The 10336-nt window shown below is 34.6% G+C and overlaps 1 protein-coding gene across 1 annotated transcript; it reads right to left on the minus strand.

Annotated features, from left to right (window-relative positions):
- Positions 1 to 918: 918 nt before the first annotated feature.
- Positions 919 to 7371, minus strand: LOC104885299 (hypothetical protein). The gene is made up of 5 exons (XM_010669993.4): positions 7173 to 7371; positions 6838 to 7071; positions 3495 to 3661; positions 2686 to 3073; positions 919 to 1380 (listed from the first exon to the last, which is right to left on the minus strand). Exons 1-5 carry the CDS (start codon positions 7215 to 7217, stop codon positions 1201 to 1203), a joined length of 1014 nt encoding a protein of 337 aa, XP_010668295.1. The 5' UTR covers positions 7218 to 7371; the 3' UTR covers positions 919 to 1200.
- Between the last annotated feature and the right edge of the window lie 2965 nt (positions 7372 to 10336).

Genomic DNA, 10336 nt, shown 5'->3' on the forward strand with positions numbered 1-10336 from the left:
GCTCATTTATCAACGTTTTTGCTCATTTTACGTTTTGCTCATTTTACTTTTTTTCTCATTGAAATTTTTTATGCTCATTTTATGTTTTTCTTCTTTTACATTTTTGTTCATTTTACTTTTATGATAACTTAATGTTTTCTACTAATTTTATGTTTATGCTCATTTGTTACTTTTTTTTTTTTTTTGCTCATTTTAGGAAGTTTTTGCTCATTTTAAATGGTTCTCACGATTTTCACCATAAGAGAGTTTTCATTAGAACCCAACCCTATATATATATATATATATATATATATATATATGTATATACTTCAAACTCTAAACAGAATACATAAAGGGCTGCGAACTGAAGTTCGTTTCATGCTGTTCGTGATGTTTGGCAAAGCGCTGAATGCACAAACGATGAGTCCTAACATACTTCTTTGACTTGCATTAGGAGTCTTAGGTTGTCTAAATTAGTGGGATACTGACTACTGAATTTGATTAACTTTGAGGTGGGTTTGTAAGTTGTACATCACTGTGTTTCTATACCATGAAGCAGTTATTTAAATGTCCAATCTTCCCTTTATTACGCATCAATTGCTAGAACAACTTAATTCATAGGTTGGCTTTGATAAATTTTGTCCATAACCCAAAATCAACCCAAAAGCAAACCTTAACCCGATCCATTAACCCAAATGATCAGGTCTACTAATTATGGGTGAGCAAGTGTCATCTGAACATAGTTAAGAGCGTGTAACAAATCCCTTTACTTATATGTTATGAGTGTAGGGGAGGGTTCATTTAGCCCTCCGATCTGAAATTCTTGCAGTGCTCTGTTGGCTTCAGATGGTGAATGACAAATGAATTACTAAGCTCAGTCAGAATCTTACTAACCATAGTACTCGAAGCTCGAATGAGAATTATGAAGTTGGACAGACCTAGAGGAAAGCAAACTGAACTTTGCTAAATAGACTTTACTACTGAGCTTCATAATTTTCTGTACAGCACCTTCAAGAGACTTGCATAAAGGTAGATAGCAACTGAACTCTGTTAATACACTCAGAATTTCTGTACACTGCCATATGAACTATATAAGATGATCAACTCTGACATTCAAAACTTTACCACAGATTGAAACATATGATGCTGACATCGAAAACTTCACCACGGATCAAAATATGCGATGCTGGCAGATAAAGCTGCTTGCAGCGCATGTCAGTTTCAGATTTCATCTTCGGCCAAAGCTGAATTGCTGTCTACTGTCTCAGTGGGCACAGGATCTGTTTTGGGAGGTTTAGAATCATTCAGTTGGCCGTTATAAGGTTTTGACATTGTCCTGAAAGCCCTTTCAAAATCTTTTGCATTTACCGGATCAATACCTAACTTGTTGAATTTTTGCTCCTGCAAGAGAGAAATGTCGCACATCATTGACTGAATTATGAACAAACAGAAAACACATGTTTTGGGCCTTCTGATAACCCATAGAAAAATTAATCACTATAACTGACAATCTCTTATTTCAGTGGGGCATATTTTCTCAGTAACTATGACTCTTACCTGAATAAAGGCTGATCAGTACCCTTACTCCCCTCTAAATAGGATATGATTTGTCCTGAACCAAAGTACGATATTCCAGAGGACCAACAAAAAAATGTTCACGATAAAAAATTATACAGGCAAATTATTTATAATAAAGTGAGCATCAACTAACTTGTTTTCAATTGTCTACTGACATAAGTTCCAATCAGTTCAAGTGCAACAGCAGATTTTGAAAGACCTAAGTCAAATAGACTAGAATGGGAGACAACTAAGTGAAGATGGAAGTAACCAGAAGTTTCCCTCTCTACCATGAGCCCTCCACAGAATGGCAAGTCGTTTCTTATATAAAAAAAGCTACGAGCAAGTCAATAGATTCAAAACGAAATAGCCCAGTAAACACAAAGTGTACTTTGTAGCCTTATACAATAGACACTAACTTCGAAAAAATGACTGATCACTTTCAGATGCCAATCTTGAGATCAATAGTTGATGTGGATCAACTTAAGCTCCATTGTTTTCATTTTATTTGATCAGGGTCCTGTCAGGCTCAGAAGTCTCAAGCTCTAAAAATTTATTTTTTTTTAGACAGGAACGTCCCAGGATCTAAATTGCTAGGCATATCCTAGAATATAATATCTGTCGATTTTTCTCAAAATAAACATCTTAAAAGCAAAGATTCCTTGAACTGTGCAGATTTAGGCAGTGTATCAATCCGCCAGAGCTTTTGACAAGGTAATTTCACATATAAATCTTTACAACCAGCTATGCTAATCGGATTTTCATCCACATCTTAAAAGCAAAGATTCCTTGAACTGTGCAGATTTAGGCAGTGTATCAATCCGCCAGAGCTTTTGACAAGGTAATTTCACATATAAATCTTTACAACCAGCTATGCTAATCGGATTTTCATCCACATCAAAACACATGTATCCAACTGATGGGTAAAACCTTATACGTCAAGGTAAAAGACACCTGCTTAGGCACACCAACTTGCAGAATCCAGTAAAAATAGCCAAATCTAACACATGGATACATATGGCATAATTGTTAGATGAGTAACAATTATAATAGACAAAGTACTTTATATGGAACAAAAAGATAACTTGTATCTACAGCTGGAAATGCTAATTTTCTACTTCGAAGGAAAAGTGTGACCAGATAACTTACACCCTGCAAGGACTCCAACTTCTTTTGCAATGCCTCGTGCTCAGCCTGAATGCGGAACGGAACACCATGCTTTTGGTAAACATTATTTTGAGCAAGATCTTCATCTATATCACTAACAGTAGTTGCAAAAGGATGATTTGCTGGAATCCATCTGACTGTATCAGGGTCAACATCAGGTGGCAATGTATCCCCTTCCTTGAGAAAAACCTTAGGTCGCTTCCACTGATATGCTCTAGATCTCCTCTTCTGATGAATTGCTCGCTGTTCTTCTGTTAAAGTTACAGGTTCCAGCCGATAAACCTTTCCACACATCTCTACTGTAGAATTACTGTTGCTTATTTTGACCAGAGGATTATTAAATGGGTCTTCATATTTGAGAGGCTTGGAGCTGTTACAGTACAATAGCAGGAAACACCCAAGTCAATCTCATTCATCCCTCATCCAAAGAATATTAAAAATAACCTTCTCTTTTGAAATAGTAGGTCAAACGACTTATGTTTCCAAATTTTGACCATGATATTCTATTGACGTACTGTGAAATGATATTCTTGTGAAATAATTTCCATAGGTTGAATGATTTCATCTAACACGGGTTTTTCTATGAAATGAAGGGATAAAAAAACATAGACCAGTACAGTGTACTCGATCTATATATGTAGATGCAACTTCTAGATATATAGTCATAAAATCCTCACTCAAGAAAGAGCTTTACAAAGACATGGCAAAAAACATGAAGACACAATCACTGCTAGGTTATGGAGAGGTAAGACAGCATGTTTGGAACTGGATAGCAGAGAATAGAGTCGTACATGCCTCTTCTATCAGATCTGAGCTGGCCACGTCTAACAAGATCAGCCACAGAGCCAGGACGTGTATCCCTCAGCCTTCTAGCCACATAAATTCTCACAGCAATAGCCAAGCATGTAATTGCAATACCAAATCCAAGTGCTAAATTAGCTCCCGGATGTCTTCTAATCTGAATAAGTACCAAACCATCGTAACGATCAGGCCAACAGCTGAAGGATCAAATTTTGATGCAACCACGCAAAAGATTGTGCCACATAATAATGAAAAGTGAATCTTTATAATGATAATTCTAGTTAACAAGAGGAATATGCGATCACGGGATATATATGGTTCTCGTCAACCATCATCGTGATTCCACCCCACCCCCAAAAAGTAACTCGCTTATGAGGGGCTCAAAAGTTCAATAATAAGTTCTCCTATGATAGTATTAAACAGTTGATATTGGAACACTATAAGAGGCAAGCATCAAATAATTTAATATGGAGATAATACATAATAACACAATCTTCACATCACAATCTAAGGTGATCACCATTAAAATCAAGACCACAAGGGCAATCTACTTCTAAAATTTGATACATCAATATCGGCCCATTCGCTGGAATGCTAATAACTGATGGTCGGAGTTGGAGACAATTTGGAATTAAGCTCATGCAGGAATAAAGTAATTTAAATTAAATAAGGCGTGACCCATCCAAAAATAAACTCCTAAAAAACTAACACAGGCATTTGGAAAAGCACTCCTAAGTCCGACCCTTTCTCTTTCAAACCAACTTATATTAATGCTCCCACTCACCTCACTCCATGACCCGTAGTCCATACATTTAATTCCTAAAATCCAAACATAGTTATGCCTCAATACCTTTTCTATAAGGGACTCTTTCTCGTACAATGAATGCACTAACATAAGCAAAAGAACAAAGCCCACACACATCGTTTCCTTCATTTGCTCTGTTACCCCTTTAAGAACAAAGATCACATTTTTCCGCCTTTCTCCTTACAAGAGTAAGCCATCTATAAAATTCTGTGAGCAATTTCTAGATTGCGAATTGCTACTACTAACTCAATCCATGCATCTCCAATGCTCCTTTTGGATAGCTATTGACCCTTAGCCTTGCTTTTGTACTTGCACCAGTTACAAACACGCAAATATTAATTGCACTTGTATTTATATTTGGCTTTAACACCAATACCTGCAGAACTTGTTTTTCCTTATTTTTCGGCACTATATCATTGTTTCTTTATTTATTGATTCTATGATTATATCTATATTCATTGGGTATCCCCTTAATCTAGTTGTCAGTGTCCCAAATGGATTTGTGTTAATACTTCTTTTACATTTTTATTTAGTAGGAAGGATTCTACAAAAGGACAAAATAAGTGCTTGTTTGTTTACATGGGAAGTAAAGTTATATTTCATGAAAAGCTACTTTCCTTGTGAAATTCCTAGGAATTTTCTTGACTTGTGTGGTTGACATCAAGGGAGTTAGATATCCCCATGAATTTTGATTGACCAATGGGGAGCTTGATAATTCATTTCCCATGTTTTCTGGAAAGTTACATTTCCCATAAATTTCCACTTCCTCATTAACTTATTTGTACCAATCAAATGACCACACATCCTATCAATTCTAATGAATTTCCATTTTCCCCACCCTTGGTTGTCAACCAAACCATCACTAATAGTAGGGGTAGAGGGAAAAAGAAATCAAACAGTGTATATCACGCAATGGTTTTACCCAACTCCAACCAAAATTATGGCCAAACGTCCCCATGTCTATTAAAAGTTACCCAAATGTCCATGGCGTTTCTTTTACCAAGATGTAATTGGCTCCATCCACATACTAAGTGCAAGGTTATTACCTTTAATTAATGGACATCCAAAATCCTTTACTTTTTTCCGTACGATTCTTATAGTTCTAACACTCAATCAATACATACCTCATAACATGCAATGTGTCTAGTACTGTATTATGTAAGATACACTCCCTCATATATACTAACACAAAATCCTAATTTTGGTTCACGAAAAACCTACATCCCATATTATGATTCAATCTAGTAATCCAAATCACTTCTATCTAATTTCTGGTATCACGCATAACAATTCCTACATCTAGGTATAAGTAGACAGCGAGAAGTCCAGAGTCCAATCTAGTCCAATCCAAACTTATTGGATTGGACTAGACCGAAAAAATTATGGACTGAACTTGGACACGAATTTTGGAGTCCACATATTTGGATTGGATTTGGACACACCCTTTCAGAGTCCAAAAGTCCAATCCAGTCCAAAAATATCTTAGCATATAATATGTATGTTTGTATGTGTAGATATATTATTTTTGATGTTTTGAAATTTTCAACATTGTCGCTTTAAATTTCGTTAGCACGCTTGATATTTCAATTGCCCTCTGACGTGAAAAGTATAAAGTTACCTTATCCTTTGTCTTTTTGTTAAAGAAGATCACAAATGATAAATATCTAACCTTAGTCCCTAGTCCCTAGTCCCTAGTAGCCGACTTCGTCGTCTTCCTCACTAGTCCTTCACTTCCTCTCACTCTCTCAATCTCTCTCTATCTTGCATTCTCTCTCAACGCCTCCTAGACTAATTCATAGCTCATTTCACTATATAAATTTCCTCTGCTCTGTTACCTCTCAACTTCGATCGAGGTTATTGCTATCTTGTTGATTGTTACGAATTTAAGATTCTAAGAAGGCTTTATAATTATTAATTTAGGTGGGGTCTTTTATTTTTAAATTTGCATTTTATCATAGACTTTAAAGATGGATCTAACTTACTCTATGAAAGGGATGTAATGAGTTTAATTTTTCAAATTTCAATCATGAGAAAACATTATAAACCTAAATTAGAAAAAAATTATATATAATATTCGGATGGGATTTCATTCAGACTCAAGAAAAAGGTTTTGGAATGGATTGAAGTGGACTGAAAGAAAGTTTTGATAGAATTTTGACTCAATTTCTCGAGTCCAAAAAACATTGGGCTTAATTTGGATTTGGCAAAGTTCAATCTAGTCGAACCAATTTACACCCTACATCAATTTCCTTGTAAAACCTCAAGTCTTTCTCAAAAATGATAACTGATATCATTGCTTCCATTAAAATGACACAGCCCCATATTTGAACATTGCTGACAAGTCCGAGTAGCTCTATTGAAATAAAATGCAATACAAGAACAATAAACCTCGGCACAAATATAAACTTTTCAAGGAAGACCGTTGTTCAAAATTCGTCGAAACAATCTCATCAACAATACTGAAAACTGATATGCAAAATGGACAGAAATTAACTGAATAAAAAAAGAGAATTGCAACAGAAACTGACCGCGAGAATAACAGGAGGAAGAGAAGCAACGATTTCTTGAAATTTCTGGAAAGATTTCTCCAAATTCAACGCATTTTGTTCACTGCGACCAGTTGAAACGCTAGAATCGGTACTACAAGCAGTCAACACCAGTTTTCCACGATAATTTCTTGGACGATTAAACTTCAAATTACTAAAATCGGTTCCGAATTCGGTTCTGAGCTCAATTCTGACGCCATTTGTGGAAATTAGATGCTGATTGAAGCCATATAACAACGAAAAACGTTCGATTTTAGCACAAAGTTGTCATATCTTACCATGTCAAAAATAATCAGAGACAAGGAGAGAGATGTTACCTGAAAAGATAGAGAGCGGAATCGGAGGGAGCATAGAGATGCCATTTTTTTGGCACTTGGTAGAAGCCAAAATAATCACGTTCATGAATATGAAAGAAAATTGGAGGAGATTCTTAGGGTTTAGTGCTGGGGTATCAACCAGAGAATATCAAGTAATTATTTTCAAGAGAATTGTATGAATCATTCTTTCTAGATTTGTTATTGCAGTGATTTTTATTTTTTTTTATAGAACTTATGAACTGAACAACCCCTACAATTTTGTTCAGTTTTAAGTTTCTCACAGAACTTTTATCAAATTCAAGCAGTGCAAATATGTTCTAGAGAACAATTTAATCAGTTCTAGAATACACACCTGTTAAAACTGAACAAAATTGTAGGGGTTGTTCAGGTCATAAGTAAAAAAACTTGTTATAAGCTAATTCATGTAAAAGCTTTAGTTGTTACTGGAATAAATGAAGGTTGACTTGTTAAAAGCGGTCAACGCAAAGGTTGACTTATTCTTGACAATTTTTCCTTAATTTTATTATTTTTTTTACAAAAGAGGGTTTTTTTTTCTATTTCTTTTTTTAAAAACTAGTTGGATCACTAAGTGCGCCAACCTAAATTTTTTAGTTTTACCTCTTTCTTTTTCCATCGTGTTTGTATTGCTTGTAAAAGTTGAGAAATCGAATTATTGATTTCAAATTTTCAACATTTTAGAATTTACCGATTCTATGGTAGATAATAATAATATGGTAGTGGTTTGAAATTATATGTAATGTCTTTAGAAAAGTTCCATATCAGTGTTCATGACAATGGTTTTTCACTACCAAATCTCTTTCTCATCAGAAATTCCATTATCTTACGTCACCATTCCAGTGTAATAAACGTGATATTGAGTAATAATATACTTATTTTAGTGGAAAGCACGTATTTATGATGAAATTGCTTTAGAGTTTCCTTAAGAAAATTGTATATAACCTCTTTACCATATTTTCATTTATTACCATCTATCAAAAGTTTCATTAATAGACTTGTAAATAAACTTTTCCGAATTCGATCAAATCGAGCATTCCAATATCCTCTACGCCTAGGATGTTGTCTTGGCCAAGGACAAAATGCCAAAAAGAAATACAAAGTAAGAAATAGTCCTTAAAGATCTAGGCCCGGTCCTGAGGGATGTTTGAAGGGACAAAGGCCAAGGGCCCAAGGCTAAAAGGGGCCCAATCCTAAAAATTTTAAAATAAAACTAGGTAAAAAAAAACTAAGTAATGACCTAAATAATACGTGTAACGTTTCATCAGCATTCACCAAACTAAAACAAACTTTTCGACTTCTCTTCCGTTTTACTTGTTCACTCCTTCTCTCTCTCTCTCTCTCTCTCTCTCTCTCTCTCTCTCTCTCTCTCTCTCTCTCTCTCTCTCTCTTCAAGATCCATTAAATTCTTCTTTTAATTTCCAAAATTTTTTCTAATCTCCATTCGACTCATTCAAAATTTTCATTTTCCTCAAAAAAATTAGCTGTTAAATTTCCTTTAAATATGGCAACGGAAATTTTTTTCTACAATTTAAATAGGGAAGAATTGGATTTCTATAACGCAATACTCATATGATTTAGTCTTAATCAAGTGAAATTATTAAGATATTATGAAATTAAGAATATGAATAAGGTTTTGGGGAACTTTCGATTCTAATTTGACTGAGTTTAAATTCTGATTTTTGATGCGATACTGACCCCTCGTCGGTGGTTGCTGCGTTGCCGGCTTGCCGCCTGTCGGAGCTCGGATCCCATCGCAGTCGTCTGTTGTTTCTGCCGCAGTGCCTTGCGGCCTACTGTCCTGGCACCTACTTGCTGTCCTGCAACTGCTCTGTTCGTGCTGCCCCGCTGCCGGCCTGCCGTGCCGCCTTCCGGTGTTTTCAAGGTGTTGTTGTTCATTTCTCTTGTTTGTAATATGGTTTTAGTATTCTCAATTCTGTCAAACTCATTGTTAATTTCTGTGTTTTATTTATTTTATTTGCAAATTACAATGTTGCCTAAAGAACGTTTTATCTGGAAGTGAAAAAAGGAAAAAAAAAGAAAAATTGATAAAGAGTTAATAAAATCACAGCAAGGTGCTATTGACAGATTTGTTCTTAGAAATGTAGTTCATGAAATTTTAAATTAACCAAATGATAGTTTACATGATGAAGTAAATAACAATAATGAAAATGTTCCTAATGAGCCTATAGATGTTCTAAATGAGCATAATTTGCCAAATGTTGATATTGACATTGATGAAGAACAACCAATTCCTACTAATAATCATATTGATGAAGAACAAGAAATTCTTTATGTTGATATTTATGATCCTAGGAATTGGAATAACCTTGATAATAAAGACATTACAGTTGAAAAGGGGCCTATAAGAGAATTAAATCTTTAATTTCCTCTTGATGATAGTAATAGGCATTTTTCATATGTTTATTTTTCTTGAAAGTTGAACAATAGTGAGATTAGTGATAGAAAATGGTTGGTTTATTCTAAACATGTTGACAAAGTATTTTGTTTTTGTTGCAAGTTGTTCAAGTCTATTACTAACAAATGTTTGTTAGCAAATGAGGGTTTATGTGATTGGAAGCGTATTAGTGAGAGACTCAAACAACATGAAAATAGTATCGAGCATATGAATAATATGTTTACTTGGAATGAAATGAGAGTAAAGCTAGATAAGAATGAAACAATTGATAAAAACTTACAAGAAGCGATTATCAAAGAGAAAGATCGATGGAGGCAAGTTTTACATAGAATATTTTCGGTTGTGTCTTGCTACTCATAAGTTGGCTTTTAGAGGAACCAATGAAAAACTATATCAAGATAGTAATGGTAATTTCTTAGGATTGATTGAAATGATTGCGGAATTTGATGTGATGATGCAAGATCATATTAGACGCATTCAAAATCGTGAAATTCATTATCATTATCTTGGGCATAAGATTCAAAATGAATTGATCCTCCTTTTAGCCAATAGTGTGAAGAGTTCTATAATCAAGACTATCAAAGAGGCAAAATATTTTTCCATAATTCTTGATTGTACTCCGGATATTGCTCATCAAGAACAAATGACTTTGATAATACGATGTGTGAATATGACAACAAAAAAGATAAAAATTGAGGATACTTTTTAGAGTTCTTAGAGGTAAATGATA

Source organism: Beta vulgaris, chromosome 1 (assembly GCF_026745355.1).
Source record: "Beta vulgaris subsp. vulgaris cultivar EL10 chromosome 1, EL10.2, whole genome shotgun sequence".
NCBI classification, from domain to species: Eukaryota; Viridiplantae; Streptophyta; class Magnoliopsida; order Caryophyllales; family Amaranthaceae; genus Beta; species Beta vulgaris.

Bases quoted from the DNA above. Each gene is read 5' to 3' on its own strand.
- LOC104885299 (XM_010669993.4), bottom strand. From the start codon at position 7,217: ATGGCATCTCTATGCTCCCTCCGATTCCGCTCTCTATCTTTTCAG. The intron at 3,662-6,837 runs GTCAGTTTCTGT...GTACTTATTCAG, and splicing joins TTCCTCCTGTTATTCTCGCG to ATTAGAAGACATCCGGGAGC. The intron at 3,074-3,494 runs GTACGACTCTAT...GTACTGTAACAG, and splicing joins AGATCTGATAGAAGAGGCAT to CTCCAAGCCTCTCAAATATG.